The sequence below is a fragment of the Thunnus maccoyii genome, chromosome 21 (assembly GCF_910596095.1).
Source record: "Thunnus maccoyii chromosome 21, fThuMac1.1, whole genome shotgun sequence".
NCBI lineage: Eukaryota > Metazoa > Chordata > Actinopteri > Scombriformes > Scombridae > Thunnus > Thunnus maccoyii.
This window is the reverse complement of record NC_056553.1, coordinates 10,615,716-10,638,251: the sequence shown is the minus strand read 5'-3', so window position 1 is coordinate 10,638,251 and position 22,536 is coordinate 10,615,716. Positions and strand designations below refer to the sequence as shown.

The 22,536-nt window shown below is 39.5% G+C and overlaps 1 protein-coding gene across 3 annotated transcripts in view; it reads right to left on the bottom strand.

Annotated features, from left to right (window-relative positions):
- Window positions 1–22,536, bottom strand: part of ptprn2 (protein tyrosine phosphatase receptor type N2) — a 149,867-nt gene that overhangs the window by 66,606 nt on the left and 60,725 nt on the right. For all 3 annotated transcript variants that reach the window (XM_042399869.1, XM_042399870.1, XM_042399868.1), the window contains exon 11: window positions 368–432. In XM_042399869.1, coding sequence (XP_042255803.1) covers window positions 368–432 — 65 coding nt within the window. The remainder of the gene's footprint in view (window positions 1–367; window positions 433–22,536) is intronic.

Sequence of the window (22,536 nt, the reverse complement as noted above, 5' to 3'; positions counted from 1 at the left end):
ATCGTTAACATTACATGAAATTAAAGCAGATTGTTTGAGATTGGTAAAAATATTGGTAGGTACAGCAACACTTTGATATTGGCAGAGACATGTCCCTACCGTCCATACCCAAAAATACACCCATGGATATGTGTTTGGAATTCACTGCTGCTAAAGATTAGTGTTTGGCTGCACAACTGAAGCTGCAGGTGTGATACCGATGCCAAGATAAGTTGAAATCACTCAGTTATTCCTGTCTCATGAGCCCAAACACAGAAGACGCACACAATCACAAGCATGCCCACTCACACTCTCTTGCTTTTTTTTTTTTTTTTTTTTTTTTTGACATACAGCAGAATAACGAATATTTTTAGTGAGTATAACTTACATCACTAACTCCGGCCTCCACTATCTTCAGGCCTGACTCCTTCTCCAGCTGCTGCTTCTGTTGGACTGTACAGGGAGACAAAAGCAGAGGAGGTGTTGAGTATGAGCAGTGGATGACAAAGTAGCAGGTTTTTCAGTTCCTGAGGCAGAACAAGTGGTCAGTGAAACTGAGAATGATGCAATGGATGTAACAGCATGAGTCAGATGTCAAACTGGTCATAGAGAATGACCGGCACCCACACACACACACACACACACACACACACACACAGAAAATCAAGAGAAGAAGCAAATAAAACTTCACGGTCAGACAGCAGCTCGCTAGCTGACGGGCGTCTGTGGCGACACTTGGAAGAAAGATTTGTTGTGTGGTAGGCACAGCAGTGCTTGGAGCTAAATGCTAAAATGCTTGCAATGACAGTGCTAATATGCTGATATTTAAGCTGTTTCTATGCTTTACACAAGAGTCAACTATAGTCCCACTGTAGATACTCACAGCAAAATATACAGATTTTGATTTATAGCTCAGTATTGGATTTTACTAGTTGATATCATCACAACACCTGACAGATGTATCCTAAATGATCGTGTCATATATTAGTTATACACCAAACAGTAACTGTGTTTTACATTCTTTCTTTTATTTTGTGACATCAAGTGACAGTCGGAAGAACCGTCTTGTCTTGGATTTATGTTCTTTCAGTCAATGTGATAGAAGGTGTGAGTAGGAGGTTTGAAGTGGAAAGGTTTTTGTTAGATGTGTGTGACTGAAAAGGAGAAGATAACTTTAACGTTTTTTCAGCTTCTGTTACATCGTTTTCACCATCTACAATCTCCACCAGCATTAGAAACCTGTAGGAGAATTACAGTTCTTGTGGTTGCCACGTAGTATTTTGTGACTCAAGAAATACGTCAGTCATTTATGCAAGTGCCCCAAAACGATATATTTAAGTGACAGAAGTCCTCTAGCAGCCAAAGTAATTATGACGAAATCAGGTGACGTTACTAGTTAGTGGCTAAGTGTGTATAAGGAGGAGGTCGGGTCAACATGACATCAGACTTTAACACAGGGGATAACTGTTTGTTTCCCATTTCAAACGGCAAGTAAACATTGTTTTTTTAAAAATCATGACCAAAACTGTTTTTGTGCCTCAACCTAAACTAAAAAAGTGATTTGTAAGGCACAAACAAGGGGCGTCAGATCAGAAAAGGCTCTGAAATGCATGGATGAATGACGTATTTTGTCCTTTAATTAGGAGGACTTGTTGGGTATTTCCTTATCTGCCATAGCCCAAATGTGTAGTTACATTTTTGAGGAGGTGCTCATCAGCTATGGCACCTTACTGCAGGTACGTCATAACCCCTTGACACAAAAGTTTAGGTGAAGATTTAGCAGATACAATCTGTTGAGACATCTCACTCAAAACCTCACCAAAATCATCAAGCTTCACTGTCTGTGAACCTTGACCGTCTGTACAAAATTTCATTCCAATCCATCAAATACTTGCTAAAATATTTCAATCTGGAACAAAGAGACTGTTTGACAGACTGGCATTGCCAACCGTAGAAAATGCAACAAAAAAAAAAGGTTTACCAATAAAAATTCATTGATACCCTCCTCGACGTTGAGTCAGACCTACTGAAGATTACCAGAAAGCAGATGAAGTGCTTGTAGATTCAGAGCACACAATAACTTGAGTTCCTGCCTTTGTTCTTGCAGTAATTAATACACCACCCGAGTTTGATCCTCAGATCTATTGATCTAATCAAATATGGCATGCTATTTCCAAAGCTTTGTTCACGAAAGATATTCTTATGCAAATCATACCAAAGTGAGGCAATGTTAAATATCCATCGTCAAGATCACACATTTTGCCGACTTTTTTCCCCCTCCTGTGCTTAATGCCCCTTCCTCACTTTGATGGAAACATTTATATTGAAAACAAAATCAAAGGGGCCTTAATAGATTATGCCAAATTATAGAGTGAAAGGGAAAAAATGGAGCATAATTTTAATTGGGTTTGTTAGCATGTGAATGTGATTGGTAATGGGGAAAAGGAAAAAAAAGTGAGTTAAAGAGACAGAGAAAGAGAGCAGGTCCTTTAAATCCCATTTCCCCAGATGAAGGTTATGCAAATGACCCTGAAGAGCTGAACCCCACCTCACACAATTCGGCAAGGGCCTGTTTAATTAGTGTTTTAATCTATCCCAATGATTCCACTCAGTCCACAATGTATGCAGCATTCCATCTAATTAAGCACGCTACTTTTAGGATAATCATCCATCTCCCTTTCTCTTCCTCTCTCCCCTTTTCTCTTTCTGGTTATTAAGGAAACATTGATCATCCTATCATCTCATCAACATGGCAGCAAAGGGGACATCTTATATTTTAGGTGTCAGGCAGGGGTTTCTAAAGGATGGCTAAAAGGAGGATAAAGGAGGCTGCGAGAGAGCAGGAAAGGTCAAATACAGTATACATTCAAAGTCTGTTGTATAGCTCGATGAGAATGGCACATCAGAGAAGTTGAGAGAAAAAGATCTTCTGCCATTAGTGAGGGGAGAAAAGTCTTCAAATGGCATGTCGCCAAGATGAAACTCATTTTCATTTCATGTTGCCACCCCTGTATTTAGTCACAGACATATTGCCTCTCCATAGATAGCTACAGTACCTGCTTGGTCCTGGTGCTATTTAGGAGGGGGGTAATGAGCAAGGTAATTGGACCCAGCTGGGTGAGGACGTAGGTGGTGGGGGGAGCGAAGCTGCTAAAAGGTCACACGACGTTTTGGTCCTAATGAGGACCCCTCTGGGGTGGCACCACATCATGAGTCAAACGACGAAAGATTAGCCAGGAATCAACACACACATACACGTCACGGCGACTGCAGTTCGGGGTTTGACTGACAAGCTGACATTACCCGTCTTATGGCGAAACCAAAGAAGCCTGAAGGTCAGTATTTACTTGTGAATCAAAGCTGAGGACTCTCCAATCAACCTGAGGGAGAGGACAGACCCACAACAGCCACTTTAAATGTAAATACAATGTACTTGCAGAGCTCATTAGCTGGCAATGTGATGGATCTGGGCTTCAGTGAGAATCCAGCCAATGGATTGCTTGTTCTGTTACTAACTGTACAGATAACAGCCTACAGCATCTCTTTTTGGTCACCCCTTATATTAACCTCCCACTGGAGCTCACTCTCTTTCTCTTTTTCTCAAATACACACACACACACACGCGCACACACAGATTTTATAAGCTTCAAATTAGCCACCAAATACTCCTGACAGACTGTGAAAAAGAGATGTCAGGTCTCATTTCAAAGGAGCTCCTCCAGCCATTTTAATAGGCATTGTCTGAATCCATCTAGTCTCATCTCTAATATCGAGATCTGATCCCTGCTGCTCATTTGATCTTTTCAGTTTCCGAGTCATATTGAGCCAGATCATCTGATGTTCGGCAGTCAAAAAAGCACAGTAAAAGCCAAAAGGTTTTCCATTTGTGTTCAAATGTGTTCCATTTTCATGTGCTTTCAATTGAAATAACATACACGTGCAACAGTTTTAATGGAGAATATAAAACTGAGAATTGCCTTAAGGACATGGGACTATTCAATCCAAATTTAATGAATGCGGATGATTACTACTAATACTATTGCGTGAAGGTATTAACTTGGACAACATAATCAGTCGGACCTGGAAATTTTTTATTAAAAAAAACAGATAAATAATAGGACTAATATTATCAAAAAAACAAGCAATCATTCTGCAGGAGAAGGAGACTGTTTTTGAAATACTGGTTGCTGATTCTCCAATATAAATTCTCAAAGAAATATAGAATTTATATATTTTGGGAAATACTCTTATGCTCTTTCTTTCCAAGAGTAAGATGAATAGATTGATACCACTCTCATGTCTGTATGGTAGGGATGTCAGTTTCGGTTAATTTTGCTTTCATTAACCGATGACCAGTTAATTTTTAGGAAAAGTTGTGATGTAGCTTTTGTTTGTGAGAGCTGTCCAGTAGTCAGTGGACAGAGCTAGCTTGTCTGCCCTGGCTAGCTTGACTTTTAGCTCATCCTTCTTCACTTCAACGTGTTTTCAATGCATTTAGTCACAGTAGCTCTACCACACTGATTGGCAATATATCACAGTTACAATAATTCGTTACACCGACTGGGTGGGTATGGCCTAATAACAAAGTTACACCTACATTGTTATTATAGACAGACCACAGGATTAGCATGCTAGGCTAACAGTCCGTCAGCTGTGTGACTTTATATCTGCGCCGTGAAGTCTTCCAGAGAACACAAACACCGTAAATACATCTGTCACCTGCCCCACATGGTGCTGTTAAACCAGAAAGACCATAGCTACACCTTATTTTTATAGTCTATGGGCTACACACAGCTATGCTAATGATGCTAGCCATGCTACCTAACTGCTAGCCACAATGCAGGTTGGTAAAATGGATCCATCACGTCTCTTTGTATCTGCTGGTTGGTGATCCAGTACATGTCGGAGCCTCCGTCTGGGATGCTTCAGTCAGTAAATGTGTGTTTTTAAAACTCATTTCAAGGCCTATAGACCAACATGCGTAACCAGCCAAAAATATTCTCAGTGGTTCTGATTAACTGTTAACCGTTGACATCCCTAGTAAGCTACACAAAGCAGCCAATATTAGTTTAGCTTAGCATAAAGATCAGAAATAGCGGGAAGAAGAAATAGTCCGACCCATGAAGTAACCTCCAAGAAAACCATTCATTTTTACGCTTTGGTTTGAACAAACAAGATATAACGTGTTTATTAATTAGCTTTACTTTTGGACAGAGCCAGGCTAGCTGTTTCCACCTGCTTTCAGTCTTTATGCTAAGCTAAGCTAACTGACTGCTAGCTTCAGCTTCATATTCACCTTACAGGCATGAGTGTGGTATCATTCCTCTCATCTAACTCTTGGCAAGAAATGAGCATATTTCCCTAAATGTCAAACTATTTAATTAGATTTTCAATGTTGGCCTCATCACACTCGTTGCTGCTAAAGAACAGTTATACCCACCACATAACATTGCAGCCTCTACTTCAGAATATGAAAAATGCTCCTAATATTTTGCCCCCCTTATATTTGTTATTGGGTTGGACAAAATAATAGGAACATTTTTCAATATAATGCACTCCAATACACCACCACCACCCACTAAGACTTCAATAATAAACATGAAGTAGAATTATCACCTTTCTGACAACGTCAACAAAAACTGAAAATGTACAAGCTTTGTAAAAGTAAAATTTATGGCAGAGCTGTTGTATTAGATTGCATTAGATGACACAGGTGTTCCTGATAAAGTGCTTGGTGAGTGTAGACTGTATACTTGCGTTATCGTCATGACTGCACTGACTAAACTATAATAAACCATAATCACCCTGTCTCTGTTCAGCCAGGTAAACAGGAAGAACTGAAGAATACTCCACAACTCATCAAGGACTTGTTGAAGAAGACGAAAAGGCCATTTCAATCATCAATCTGAGGAATGATTTGTTGACATGCACGCTAATGAGTAAAAAAATACCATAAAAACCATCAAAAACACACATTTAAGCTTGATTTTATGTGACCTTTAAATTCCTCTGTAGCATATGTGCTCACCGCAAATTATCTAGTGGCAAAATATAATTTGATTAAAATGTTGCTTTTTCTCCACCATATGCTGCAAACCGAAGCAATTGTGCCCTCCTCATCATGGATTCTAACAGCGATTCAGAAATGATTATCATGAAGTCATCAGAGCTTAAAGTCATGAATATATATATTCATTTTTCTGATATACGACACAGGGTTGTTATTGTTAGAGGCAATATAAATTCAGTATTGGGAGACAAATCACCTACTGTAGGCTGTAAGTATTTTGTATTTCAACATGGCACAGCAGGCAGAGCTGTCACATGATCGTAATGTTGCCTCTTTGGCCAAATGGGGGTATATAGTTGACAAAATGCATATTTCACCACCCTCTGATTGATCTGTTAATATTGAATAACATCCACATCCATTCCATCTATCTATCTCCCCCCTCCCTCCCCGGATCTTCAGGTCGTCTATTCACCACTTCCATCTCACCATCCGTCACTCCAACCAAACAAAATGAAAGTGTTTATTGCGGAGGAGGGCTGACGCTCACGCCTCTCCACAGCCGTTAGGCTTATCAGCAGGCAATCGCTCCGATATTAAAGCTGCCATTCCGCCCATCACTTTCCCCTTGCACATATGATAGCTGTCTCTACCTATCAGAGTGGAGAGAGGAGGAGGAGGGAGGGAGGGGGAGGAAAGAGAGGGAGATGCACCTGATCCCCCTGACAGATAAGATGCACGGCAACTCATTTTTCAGTCAAAATCCTGGGCGGGAAACAAAAACAATAATATTCCTTCGCAGCTCGGCGTGCAAGGAACCACAGCGCTGACTTCCGAGCATCGTAACACTGCAGCAGCATATTCATTACATGTATGATATATAACATGGATGTGACCCCTTTAGATCTGACTTCTGCACACTGATGCTTATCAAAATGTAAATCAGCTCACAGATATTGTTGTCACTTTCATAAGGCTTATTTGTTCATGCTCTCTTTTTTTTTTTTTTACATCCAGTATAGCTTCTAGAAAATCCAGCAGAGAAAGGATATTCTACAGGAGATGCAAATATAAAATGACTTTCACATGAGCTCAAACAAACATCTTGTAAATAACTTAATTTATACTACTGTTTGAGCTCACACACACACACACATTGTTCCCGAGACAATCCCACAGACCTACTCTCTCCTCTGTCTCTTCTTGTTCCTGCGTATCAATTGTTATTCTGCTCATTTGCTTATATAAATCAAAGGACCTGCACCTCTGAGAAAACCTACAAATGAAACGGGGGGACAAGGTGCAGCTGAGCCGCAGGAGAATGAAACAGTGTAAAGGTGAAAACAAGATGCTTTAACATTCTCCTTCACCAATGATAACACCTCTTTGCCATGACATTATTTTATACTAATATGGGATCAAGACACTATCAACATCATCTTGAAACTGAATACTAAATCAAACATTGCAGATCCTGCAGATGAAAAAAAAAGGAAAGAAATGACATCTAACAATAGCCACTGAGGATTATTTTAATTACAGACTAATCAGTCAATTGTTTTTTTATTTAATCGATTACTTAATTCATCTTTCAGTTTACAAATTCCCAGAAAATAATAAAAAAAATGGCCATCAAAATTATTCAAATTGCTTGCTTTGTCTGACCAAGAGTCCAAATCCCGAAATTATTCCATTTAGAGATTAAACAATAAATTGATTAATCAAAAAAAAACTATTTTGGTAATTGTTTAATTGATTATGTGATCGGTAAAGGAAAATTGTGTAAAAATGTATTGGTTGTTGCTTCTCAAATGAGAATATTTGTCGGTTTCCTTGTCTTCTATGATAGTAAACTCAATTATATAAAACAGAAATGCAACAAACGCACACATTACAAAGCTGGAAGCAGCAAATGTTTGCCATTTTTCATTGATAAATGAATTTTAAAAGATTAGTCATTCAGCAAATTTTGGTTCATTAATTTTCTGTCAATTGTTAATAATTTCTGCACTGATTAATATATCTCGCAGTGGCTCTTTATTCATACACTTTTTTAATACTGCTTGATTATGATACTGATTATCTAGAAATCTAATGTGATTAGGCATAATTGAACTTAATCCCTAAAAACTAAATATGAGGTTAGATTAAACCAACTTATTCCACTGAATAGAAAACAAGCCTTCTTCTCTTTCTCAGTATACTCAACATGACGATACCCATGACATCATTAAGCTCTAATGTTCAATCAACGGTGCCAATCATACACCACCATGTCTGTCACATGGCCGGACCATGCTGTTAACAGCAGGTGTCCTGGCTGGCTCTCTGTTTATTCACCCTGATCGATCGTTTCCTGTGGATAAGCCAACAGTGCTCCCCAACAAACCAACTGCTGTTATTCAGCCTGAATCAACACTCATACAAACCTTTGCTATCTAACTGAATGCAGCTCCTAAACTCTGCTGCGAAATGTTTCTTTTAAGATGTTTTTTTTTTTTTTGGTGTGACTGTTTTCTGTTTGACACATTACAGTTAAAGACAACAAAGTGGAGGAGGCAGGTAGGAGATGAAGTCTATTGCCTGGTTTCAGCTCCTGTAATGGCTGTAGTCATGCGATCAGCATGCGCCTTGTGTCCGCTGCGGACTCTGTCACGGCCTTTGGTATCAAACACATTACAGGCCCCTTCTTCTTTCAAACAGAACCTACATGACGCTTTTATAATTGCATCCTCCCTTATTAGAGGGCCTTTTCAAAGATGGCTGAATAATACACCTGGATGACTCCTTGTCTCTGCTGCACATGTGCGGATGTAAAAGTGCACACACACAAACACTGACTCAGACACACACACACATCGTATCTGTTTCTTTCCCGCCTGGTTGATTAATAGATTGTGGCTGCTCTGACACTCTGTGTAGAATAGGCATTTTGCCTTTGATAGGTGCTGACACCAATTCTTCACGGACTGCAGGAGATCGGGGGAACAGAAGCAGCACCGGCAAATGACTTGGATGGCAGGCACCTCCAGATGTGGGAGAAACCCCACGGATGTCACTCTCCATTCTCACCGGGACACGTTTACATGGTTTACGCTCCCTTTTCAGAGATGACAATCTGCAGATGTATGACATATGCGACGTGAATCACATCTGACAATCGCTCAAAAAGAACGGATAGGGTTTTTTTTGCGGATTACAGCGAGTGATGAGGTAAACAATGCACATCTCAAATGATCATGCTCATCAGGAGTCCGGCATGATGCAGAGCCATGCTGCTGGATCTTTGGGTGACCTTTACCAATAACACAAGCCGACAGCCTTGTTGTCAGTAGAACATTACAGAGCAGACTCCATGCTTCAAAGATAAAACCATTTACTGCAATTTAGGGAAACTTCAACAAATGAAAAGTCTTTATGCATCCAGATCTGAAGTCCTGTACAGTATCATGATACTCTAAAGCAAGCTGAAAAATATTACTCAGAGGTTTTTTCTTGGCTAAAATGTATATCCGAACAATTAGCAATTCTTGCTCTGTGTATAAGATACTTCATTTCTTTCCCTGGATGTGTGTGTGATACAAGATGAAAACATCTGGAAGCCTGCCACCGTCTGAAGGGAGCCTACTGGGGAAATGCTTACTGGAGGAAGGATGGCGAAGCTGACACACAGAGCTGCACACACACACACACACACACACACACACACACACACACACACTCTTCCACTGCTTCCCCACTGAGGGAACTCTGACAGAGGCAGCCCTACCTGTCACTGTGGCAGCAATTATCCTGCAGGCTCTCTCCACAGACCGTCTCCTGCAGGTCTCCACATTACTAACCACATCACTGAGCACACACATACTGAGTATGCACACTGACGCACAGGAGGGCACACACTACACACCCGCAAGTACACATACTGTACATATTCACAGACACACACACACACACACACACACACACACACACACAACCCTTCAAGCGCGGATGTGCTTTTCATCCACAATTCGCTCTCCACAAGCTAATGGCTTGAACGAATCGTAATGATGTGTTGGTGCAGACATCCTGCTCAAGCCAGGAGAAACACACATCATTATGAGGATGCGAGTGCTCATGCAAGCATGCACACATACCTCTTCTGTTATAGATAAATGCATTATCATAGATGAGACAGCTAAGAAGTCCGCAAATACACACACTAGAAACCCTAAATAAATCAATAAATATGCTAAAGCCGTCATAAGGAAGAATTTGGAAACGTAGCAGGCAGCATTAACATGAGACCAGGATATGAGCTCCAGTGAGTCAAGAGATAATAAGTCTTGGATATTGGAAGAAAAAAAAAACAGACATGCTCAGAAGGACAGGGTTTCCATTTTGGCTGCAGGAAGGTCTTCCCGAGGAAGGAATTGATCTGTTTCACGCTGGTTCACTGGAGCTTGGATCCAGAGCCCACTCCGAGTTTTAAAAACAGGTTGATTGTACAGAGCTGTGAAGGGTGATTACAGAGAAAGGAAAAAAAAAAAAAAAAAAAGAATCCAATGTGACCTCATTACTGTAGATTTGTTCCGACTGTCATTAGGAATCACAAACGCCATCACTCAAGTCAGGAATATGAGGGAGAGGATGAGAGACGGGGTGGAGTAAGCAGGGGTGGGAGGGGTTGGCTGGGCTCTGACAGTAATCAAGTATCTTGATCTGAAAGCAAGATCTTTCATCAAACAGTACAGTGAACATGGAGAATATGTACAGAGGCAGTATGTTTTCCTGAGCTGACAATTATCACCATCACACATTAAATCATTAATATGCTGAAGCTACAAAAACAGGATCTCCAGCTGTTTAACCAAAGCAAATTACAAATAAAGATGATGTTACTATGATTGGTAACTTCTTCTCAGCTGCTTACGAGTCTTTATTAGTCATAAACCACAAACACAAACCTTCATACCTATCAAACTTGTACGTAACACTATACAGTTACATATCAGTTCCTTTCAAGGAAATTAGGAAACTATGGGATCTGTAAATAGCAACTCTTGCTTTTATCTAACATAGAAATCTGCACAAACCTAAAAATGATGCACTGACTGTGTCTACAAGAATCAGGATTTAGACTGAATAACGTAAAAAAAAAAATGTTACGGATGTAAACCCAGAAAATTCAAGGGGCCACAAAATCAGCACAAACCGCTTAATCTATGAACCAAAAAACAGGACTTTTGTTTCTAATAAATGTGCAATAATTAGTAACTTGTCATTTTAGCAGAAACCATTTGAATATATAATAAGTTAGATATGTACATTTAAAAGCATAGGGGCCTTTTAGCAGCTGCAGTGTGGTTTAGTCAGGAATACTTTTAATATAAAGTGGAACGATAGCGGCTCAATGTTTATCAAACATCATCATGTCTGCTGTCATCACAAAAACTATATTTACTATATTTACATATTTGCCTCCATTGTCATCAAGTGTTTGAAATTAGGGCTGCAACAAATGATTATTTCCATTATTCTCAATGAATCATTTGGTCCATAAAATGTCAGAAAATAGTGAGAAATGTCCATCACAAAGCCCAAGGTGACATCTTCATATTGCTTGTTTTGACCAACCAACAGTCTAAAACCCAAAGAGATTCAGTTTACTGTCACAAAAAACAAAGAAATAAAGAAAATCCTTGGGACCAGGATACGTTTGGCATTTTTTGCATCAAAATGATTATTGGATTTTCAAAATGGTAGCTGATTAATTTTCTGTCAAACTAATTCATTCATCAATAAATAATTTCAGTTCTATTTGAATTTTCTATTCCTGATTCATTCGAAGATAAAGGACCGCAGGCTTATTGAATAAATGTGACAGTATCAATCAGAAAGATGCCACCATTTTGTAACAAATGTTAGAGGGAATTTAGTTTTGAAAGGAAAACAGCAACAATCCAAAATGGATCCTAAATCAAACCTGCAGCAGAGTATAAATTCATCAAAGAAACAGTATAAAAATACACTTGCATTGATTGCAAAGCTCTTGATTTGTCCCTTTTAAAACATTTTCAGCCTCCCAGTTCCAACTAATGCACCGTCTCAGCGTCTAGATTAAATCTCCAAGGCTTTTTTTTGGCACTGAGGTATTCATAGTGCTTTCAGCTAGAGGAGGTTAATGTCAAAGCAAACACATTTACTCTCAGCGGTCTTAAGCAAAGCCTATCCTTACCACTGAACCTCCAACCACGTCTACAGATGTTAGTACAGTGGACAGCTTTCCCAGAGAGAGTGGATCAAGTAACCAGTAGCTGCATCCTATCTGCCTTCCTCTCTGCGTCTCTGTGAAGCATCCTGGCTGCTCCCCAGATCGCAGTGTTAATCTCGCCGTGTTGCTTTCCTGTGTACAGCTGGGAGTGGTGGGTGTAAAATGAAAAGTGTAACACAACAGTCTCACGCAGGTGTCAAAATGAGAAATATGACATTTCCCTTCTGAGACTTTATTAGTTCTGATATCATTTTGTATTCTGCCTGCCTGATGTGTCACTGGGCTCTTTTTTTATTACTATTTTGCTCCAGGACAAAATGTGATAATCATCATTATATGTCTAAAGCAGAGCAGCTGTGGCTGCAAAGAGAGAAGCAAGAAATGTATTCAGGAAGGGTTTGCAATTCGAAAACGCTAAATCAAAATACACAGTTTGACTGGTGTGTTTGCTATTGTATAAGTCCCACCACTCTGAATCAATCATGCTGCTGCAGAGTTTCTCAAACAATTCCTTTTAAAAAGTGAGGCAGCAATTCAGAATCACAGCACGACGATTAAACTTATACACCACAGATAATTTCCTACATAACTGCAGAGTCTCGCTATATGTTCTGAACTCTCCTGTGATTGAACTCTCAAGCAGTTAGAGAAGGGAAAGACTGTATAAGCACACCTCCCTGTCTTTTTAAGGACACCTGTTGGGCTGCATGGCTCATCTCCTCCTCATTTAGCCGTCTGTCTGGGCTCCGTGGGGCTGATTACCAGGAAGAGCTGATTCCAGTTGCACTGCTTATCAGTCTAATTAGAGCCCCTGGCAGGTGACTTGAAGGAAGTTGTGTGTCTCACGGATATTCAGGCACAGCGATCTGTACTGGCATGGTAGCTGTTCCGTGTTACAGGGCAGAAGACGAGACAAAAATGCAATTGTAAATGAAGAAAATAGAAGAATATAAAATGATCACTTGAGAATTGTGTTGACAGATCACTCTTAGTAGAGGTTTTCTGTGTGTGGGGATATATTTTCAGGGCCTTTCTGGGGGGACAAGAGGTGCCTTGAGGAGGTTAAATAGATTATTTTGCATCACACAGTTTTTCAAAGAAAAATTTCAAGTGGTGACATGTCAAGAGAAAGAGGCGACACCTTGACTAACGTCCTCTGGTGAGAATATCAACTGTTATGAAATGAGAGAAGAATTGAGACAGGCAGTGCTTTAATAGATACAGCAGAGAAAATGGAGGACGGAATAAAAGCACCATTTAAGAAAGAAAAAACACCAGACAAAAGATAGACAGAAGAAGAAGGGCACAAAAAAAGTGAGAGGCGGGGTGGGGGAGATATTGAGAAGAGTTAAGGACAAAGGAAGAATCTACAGGAGGCGGACAAGTTTTTCAGGTAGTGTATCAGTCACCAGTAAAAGGTCATTAGTCTGCTGTTCGCACATCCAGGTGCTAATGTAACACTTCTCACACCTTCCTCGGGTGCCTGGGTCTGCCTGCCTGCAGGTTGGTGGGCAGAGAGACTGTTGTTTGTGCTGGAATAATATGCTGTAATCCCCCGTCTCAGATGTGGCCTTAACACAGGTAATTGGACTTGGAGTGTGAGGACGCCTGTGGCTAGACACACACACACCACTGTGAAACACACAGACTGCAAATAAGAAAAGAATTGCTCATATTCTCAAGAAAGATAGCAGGTCACTTGTATTCTGTTTGTTTATGAAGTAAAGCTGCACTGTTTGTGATTTTACATCTCTCTGAATGTTGAAGTGGTGTGCGTTTGTCTGCTCTACCATAGGCTTCAAATGATAGCATGTCCGGCTAACTAGATTACTACCGACAGTTGTAACCGAGAGGCAGCTACCACGGCTCGAGGCAAAAGCCAATGCGGAAGTACAAGTGCAAGTGCAACGCCACCAACGGCTCCAAAAAAATCCATGGCTCCAATTGACTCCCATTTAAACCAGCTCCAATGCAAACCAATGGGGGATGTCACACCTTGCTACGTCCATCTTTATATACAGTCTATGGTTGTAACCCAGCGTTGTAGTATTTCACTACATCAGAGTGTCGGCTAACATTAGCTGCTCTGTCCTGCTCTTAATTGGATTTGGGGACGTTACACTCCAGCAACCCCAGTCAAACTCATTATCTGAGAAAGTGTTATGTTCACCAAACACATTGGTAAGTCCTCATCCTGAAAGCTTTTTCTCTCTCTCGTAATGTAAAAAGTGAAAGATGCTGTTGAAAATACAAACAATAAACAATATATGTCTAAGCTTGTGCTAGAATGTAAGCTAAGCAGCTAGCAGGGTCATGCTGGAACAAAATGAAGCTACTTTTTTTTATCATACTTAAGAAATGCGACTGTCCTCATCAAGTCAAGGTAACACTCGTTATCGTTATAAAAGCAAGTCTGTAGTTATTAACTCAGGACACAAGGGATGCCCCCTGGAATCTGGTTCTAAACTATTAAGAACCAAGGATATTTTTAAGGTTAGCCCTTTTATCTGTACTTTTATATGTTTTGGTGTAACTCAACGTCGAGCTGCTGGCAGCCTCTCCTCTCTGTCCTCTGCTCTTAGAGCGGACAGCAGAGCAGAGAGGTGGACACAGTGAACCAGGTGAAGTGAAAGATAACGTTTTCCTCGAGTTGACAAAAACAACGCTTATTACTGTAAGTGCAATAAAAGCTCTGCGAGTAAAAAGCCAGTACCTTATCAAACCAACTGTTCAACAAGCATAAACATGTAGAAAAGCAATATGTTCAGTAGATTGTGGAAAACAGACTGTGTTTTACACAACCACAGTGCGCTGGTTAAGCTACTAGTGTATTGTTATGAACAAGCTAAAGCCAAAGCTATCTGTAGCTGAACTGTTTATCTTAGTTTGTAACGTATATTAAAACTAGCTTGTAAACTTAGCTGCTGGCTGAGACGAAACCAGCCCCTCCTGTCTCTACCAGCGGCACCTGCAGGCAGATCTTTCTAAACTTCAATTAGCATTTTGATGTCAGAAATGTTATTTATTTTACTGACAGTGAGATATTATTTAAGTTACCTAGTGACTTTACTGCTGCTGCTCTAGAAACAATATTTAGTTATATTTAAAATATGAATCAATTCTAATCCTGTTTATTTATATATAAATATCTTTTTTAAAAGATATATTTATATCTTTTATTTAAAAAAGCATTTTTTTATTAATGAAAAAGAACTGATAAGAGTATCGATAAAGAACCAAATTGATAAAGAGTATCAATAAGAATAGTAGTATCAATAAAATCTTAACGATGCCCATCCCTATTCCTGGAGAAATGGTAATGATATATATTTATATTCCTTTCCTTTGTGCCATCCCAAGTCAATCTGAGAAGGATATTGGAGTTAAATTGAAAGCGGGTGTCCCTTAAAGAGAGTTTTGAGATAGGAACGAGTTATCTCCTCCACAGAGAGCCCTGGGAGACACAGCGCTCCTCTGTAGCAGTCCAGCCTGATGCATACAGGCCACTGACCCATGACAGTCAGCCCGTATCGATTTAAGAGGAGGCAGAGGACAGAGGGGAAAAGAGTCAGACAGAGAAACGGGGGAAGAGAGAGGAGGAAGAAAAAAAATGAAAAACAGTAAGGAGGCCAGGGAGCAATATCCCTCTTAAAATGTATCCATAATTCATCGTCTTTTCTTTCTTTCTTCCTTCTGTACTTTCTTTCTCTTTCAGATGGGTGCAGGGCAGGGGGATTAGCGACAACCTATTTTGAAATGCATCCCTGTGGCACTCGTCCCCCCCCTCATCCCACACACACACACACACACACACACAAGGATACACACTTGCAGCCAGGAACGTACAGTTGTGGTCCTATAGTGGGAAAGATGGAAATGTGCCCAACAGAAACCATTTGGATGTTAGAGAAATTATTATTTCCTGTTTCTTGCTATTTGAAATTACAATAAAGTGAAGCCATTATTCAGGTTTTAATGTTCATAATGTAAAAAATATATAATAATAATAAAAATATTAGACATAATAGGAATGTTATTGCCAAAAGCGAATCATTGTGCCTCTGAACATGAAGCTGTTTCGGTGCAGCAGGGAGTGATGAACTTTGAACAACTTGTCACTTTTGCTCCCTTAGACAGATATAGTGCTCAAAGACATCTTACTTATGAAAATGCATATGATCAGTCCATAAATTACTGTAAAAGAAGAAATGAAAATGCATGATTCTTTCCTTACCTCCCAAATTAATTTTCTCTAAGATTTGCATGTACATTTGATGATTCCACACTTCACAATTTAAAATTTAGGTTTACATTTGGTTTAAATGCAGGAAGTCGTGTGTCCTTTACAGTGTGTAGCGAGGCTTAACATTAACCACACATTACCGACAGTTTATTTCCAATGACCAAAACATTTTCCTGACCTGAACTATATTGTAGTTGCCTTTAGAAACAGAGAATTTTAAAATCATTAGCCGTGTCATTATTGAATGTAATCAGGAGTTTTGCAGAATCGTCCAATGCTGACGTTCTTCTGATGGTGATCAGGAAACTGTGGTGCACCATTTAAACTGCTGAAATTAAGAAAATTGTATAACATGTTATAGCATCCTCCAATTTAGTAGTTATAAGCAGTGTATAAAAAAGAATTAACTGTTTAGAAGACACTATTATGTAGCTGAAAGCAGATATAACAACAGTTTTTATTTAAAATGAATGTACTTCCAAAAACTATGATGCAGCCATAACCATTGTATAAAAGATTAATGAATGCTTAATAACAGTAAAACATAGTTGTAATTAAGGCTGAATGATATATTATTTTTAAAATGAAGTCACAATTTAAATGACTGCAATTTTCAAATTGAATGAGCAGCGTTTAAATGACATTATTAATGTCTTAAACAATAAGCAATCAAAGTTTGAGTTGACAAACAAAAACTCTTTGCTGTTGTCTCTTAAATAAACAGAAGAAGCACCGTGCCGTGCTGTTTCATTTTGATCTTCTTTGGGCAGAGAGTGGAATGTAGGGTAAGATAAATTTATCATATACAAATGTATATGATAGCTGTCCCATCTGATAAAGGTAAAGATGTTGATGACTTTGTACATTTATCCTTAAATAAATCATTATCTTCAGTTCAGTCGAGGATCTCTCCAGGGCACAACTGTACATTATACTGTCCATGTCACTTTGCAATATAGATATCCACCTGCAGAGTTCAGTCACTCCCACAGCTTTGCACTCAGTGGGGGGTTCATGTGTTTTGTATGACAAGATGCACAGAAGCCCCATGTAAATACAGCTGTGCCATGGGCATTTCTTGGCATTCACGCTTCTCCTGCTTTTCATAAAGACCACGGGATTGAAGAATCAGGTCTTTACAACCAACATCAAGAAAGCAAACATCATAAGCTGTCCTTACTGTTTTTGTTTGTGTCAATCCTGGATAAAGGTGTCTCAACTCAAAGGCAAGACAACTAACACATCACTCTGACCATATGCAAACCATAACATCTAAATCCACATGAAGAAGGAGCCAGCGGTTAGTCATGGCCGTGACTCGCCTTAATTACTGCTTACGCTGAACTACTGGAACACCACAAGCTGCATCACAGGTAAAAGGGGGCAAGAGAGGTACACAAACACACACAAACACACAAACACACACACACACACACACAAACAAATACAGAGAGATGCACAAAGGAAGTGAAAATTGAACATCTGTCTTTTTTTCTTTTAAGCCCCGTGCCAAAGAAAGCTGGTGCTGCACCTGGACATGAATTATAGAGAGGCACTTGGATGAGGGGGATGGAAGAAAGAGAGAAGAGGAAGAGAGGTGAATGAAAATGAGGGGACAGGGTGGATTTCACGTCTCCCCCATCTGGAGACACTCACTGGGGGGTTCTATTGGGTCAATGATCAATTCAATGCCAATAGCTGCCGATAAGGAATAGAACAGTGACATAGTGTACTGTGTACTGCATAAAAAGTCATATTAAATTGTGCATAATAGCAAATAATAGCGGAGTAAATATATTTTAAAATAATGACATAAAAACAGACAGCTCATTGTGCATCCTTTATTGAAAATGTTATGAAATGGCCCTAAAATTCGACACTATGTTTTCAGACAGCTGTAATCCTTTGGAAAAAAATATATAATTATACTCAAAGAGGAACTACAAAAGCAAATAGCGCTTTGAAGATGGAAAGCCCGAAATGTCACCCACCCGCTTTGAAGCTCCCCGGCTCTCTTTGTTTCTCTACACTTGTAGCTCACAAAACCACTGGCAGAGCGCACTGCATTCAGGGGCCAATTTAGTGCGGATGCACCATTAAGAGAAAAAACACACACATACAAACACATGCTCATGAGCTCAGACAGTGATACAGTGTAAAAATACAAACAAGCCCACACAAACACACACATACCTGAAAAGGCTACATTGTGCAGTAAATGTATGGCCATCTCCCTTTGTTTTGTACCAACCCTTTGTGGTTTCAAGCACCAAGTGTCATCTGGTGCCTCTTTGATACAAACATGCAGTGTTGGTCATCCATTAACAGTCATATCCAACAACAAAAAACAATACTTCTACTGAAAAAACTTTGGTATATATCCTTAACTTCTATATTTAGGTTGTTGTAACTGTAGATTTGTCACTCTTGATTCAGTTTTAAAGGTTTTACAGCTGGCTTAAGTAGACTGACAGAGGTTGTGATTAGAGCTGTCGCGGTTACCGCATTACCGTAGTAACGCAATCAAGTCTCGCCCACCGCAGAGTCAAGCTGATCACCACTGACTGAGCGGCTCAAGTGATGGGTTGTTAGTTATTCTCTCAGGCTTGATATGAAAAATGACATGCCGACCAATGTTCCTGCTGCAAAGTCGGCCTCATAGTAACAACACTGGAATAAAGAGATATTTAGACTATAGAGGATATAAAGAATAGACTACTACAGGAATAAATGCATTTGAAGAGTTTATCATCAGTCCAAATATAAGACAGGTTTTTATTCCTGTAAATACGTCTGAAAAAGTGGGGTTGTCTTGTATTCGGGGTCTAGAAGATTACGTGTTCAAGATCAGACATTCTTTTTGAATGGATAAAGTACCGATGTAAAACCGACTCCTACACGGAGTGTTGCATTATGGGTTGTTTGTAGCCTTAATATTGCTAGGCTAGCGAGTGTTTTAAACCCTGTTTATAGTGATTGTGTTAGAGTCAGTCTGCACTAAAAGTGTTTAGTTCAGTTTAACCTGCTGGAGTTTCTGAAGGCTCATGTAATGTGTTTTTCTGCCACAGAGGAAATAAATTCATGACGAGTCAAAACAAGTCCAAAGCATCTTCTGACGTCTCTACTGCAGAAATAGAATATGTCAAGCTGCCGAATACCACTGTCGCAGATGATAAGGAGCTCAACAGGCAGTCTTATAAATGCTAACTGCTCGGTCACAACCATTTGTGACCGCTTCAGAGAGCCTGGTAGGAGAGTATGTGAGTATGTAGCTATACTATGATGTAAGTTATATAGTTATAAGTAATTTTCCAAGAACAAATGTTGGAAAAGGGGGGGTTGTCTTATAATCAGGGTTGCCTTATATCTGGGCCAATACAGTATTCAGGAACCAATTGTTTTATAACATCTAAGGTATAAATTATTTTTTATGGCGATTACCACAGCGGTTTGAATGGCTTCACTAATTTATGCGGTAAGGAAAAACTCAATACCACAGCAGCTCTAGTTGTGATTCAGAATGTATAGTGTAATGCCATCATAACTCCCCTTAACATGCCTCTAAATTCCTGTAAAATTAGCTTAAAACGCCTATCAAAAGGATACCTAAAGTAAATTGAAAGCTGTTCTTGAACCATTAGGAATACATGCATGGTTTTGGTCTCTTTTGAAAGGTAACACCAACTGTAAGTAACAGAAGTTTGAACATACTGAAGTATAAGGTTTTTATTTCTGTCTGAATATTTTTTTGCAAACAGATGCCTGCGGATGACCCATAGCTGGGACTTATTAGATGGAAAACACAATGGGACCACAGCATGGAGTCTTACTCGGTCCAATTTCAAATTTAATAACAAAACCACAAAAAAGGAATATTTTACACATGTTTTTCTAAAGGTATGTCTAGGCGTCTTACAAAAAAAGGCCATTTAGAGACACCAAATAAACCCTGCTTCAGAGTAATTGAAGCATAAACACATTATAGTGCTTTGTTCCCCTGTTGAAACTAAACTTTGTGCATATAAAAGAGTCAAAACAAGCGCTATGGTGGAGAAGCAGTTCATATAAAAAGTATAACACAGCAAACTATTTAAATTTACATAATTTTTATGTTGTGGCTTTATAAAAAGCAATAAAGCAGCATATGGTCATTGTCAGAATTTCAGTGGCTATTCAAAGCGCCAGTCATCAGCAGAATCTGTTCCTATTGGCTCAATGTTTACACTAAAGAAGAGGGGCAGGCACCTTCTTTCAACGTGGACTCTTATTCACTATTATAGGCTGTGGACAAGACATGGAAGCTCCTATTGGGTCAAGTGAGGTGTCAATCGAAACATCAGAGTGCAGCCGCCATTTTGATACCAAGATGTGGCTAATATTTTTTTGTTTGTTTGTTTGTTGGTGGTCTGACAAAGGTGTTCATTGTACCTGCTGTTGTGATTGTGTCTTGAAATTGTTTGCATCAGTCGAATCACAAGAATCTTACCTTTCCAAAGACGTGTCGCATGAGTACCCACTTAAAGACAGGGGTTGTGTACATGGCATAGTTTTGTACTTAACAGTGTGACGGCCTGTGGACGGTCCGTCGAAACGTTAAGGGGATAAGGCTTTCATAAACTTTAGAGTTAATTCATCTTTTGCTGTCCAGTAGTACAAAATGACTGTTATTGATCAATACCAATTATCTCTTTGGTTGTTTTTTCTTTTGGATTTCTGCTTTTATTAACCAGCTTATTCGTTTCTAAATGTGCCTTCATTCACTGTGTCACATACAGGCTGCCGTAGCCCAAGGTGAGAGAGTTCATGTTGCACGTTCTTGGTTGTGATAGTTTAATAAAAGCACTATAAATGCACCGCCAGCCACTATGTGTAGACTTTCAAATTATTCTGTCTTTTGTTTGTAGAAACCCAAGACAATCCTGGTGAAAAATGGATGAAAATTACCTGAAGATTTACTTTGGAAATGTTTCAAATTCTACACTTAGTGGCTTTAATGATCCTGAGAAATTGCACATGGAGAAAAGTAAGAGGTTTTGCCTGTGAGAGATATCATTTTTTGGTATTTTGGACTATTAATGCATCAGAACATTTTCATTTTCTTAAGCAAGCAATCCAGTAGTGGGGTGACAATTTCATGTGTTGCAACAAATCTGTAAAAATCAGTCCTAACTTTTTATATATTATAGTCACTTGCATTAATTTGTCTTTTTTCAGATAACTGACACTCATTTCTAGATCAAGAGCATCTGCACTGGTTAGAAGTAACAGAATCTTTAGTGCAGGAAGGAATAAAAATCAGGTTTGAAGGTTGAGTATGTGACTAAATGACTTAAGATGACTAATTTTGGCAGTGTAAAGAGTAAAGTCATGTGCTCTGGTTGCACATGTCACAATGAAGCTCCCGGTGGGTGTTTCCGTTTTGGTCAGCATCACTGTCCCTCCTACTACTTTAGATGAGTACATCATTGACTGACAAACAGGAACATAAAGCCTACTACTGAAGTCAACACTCTTTGCAAATTTTCAGCACAGTCTAATGGGGAATGTTTCAGATTTTGATTTCCTTTTATTGAATTATGACTCATAGCAGGAGATGGAAGGAAGCTCATTTACATAGCTGTTTGTATCAGCTGCCTCATAAAGTAGCACCCATCAAGTGTACAAACCACTGTGCATACAACAAACACAATGTACGAGTACCTGCTGTTCTCGACATCATGAGAACCATCAACACATGGTCTCCCACTCGGAGTAGTGTTCGCTGCGGGTGCAGGCAGGGAAGATGAAGGGGTGAGGGAATATAGACATGAGGGGTGGGGGAGTCGAGGATGGAGCAAAAGAGGAATAAGAAAGAACTGGCGGTGGCAGGACTGAAGAAGAGGTTGGTGCTTAAACCCGTAGTGTTGAACATGTATCCACCATCTCTGTGGTCAGATTGGCCAGTGTGCCTACAGCTCCTGCAGTTTATGGAGCAGTGACAAAACCTCCAAGAGAATACAAAACATAGAGGCTCCAAAGGAGGCTTTAGATACTGAGTTTTGGAGAGATTTT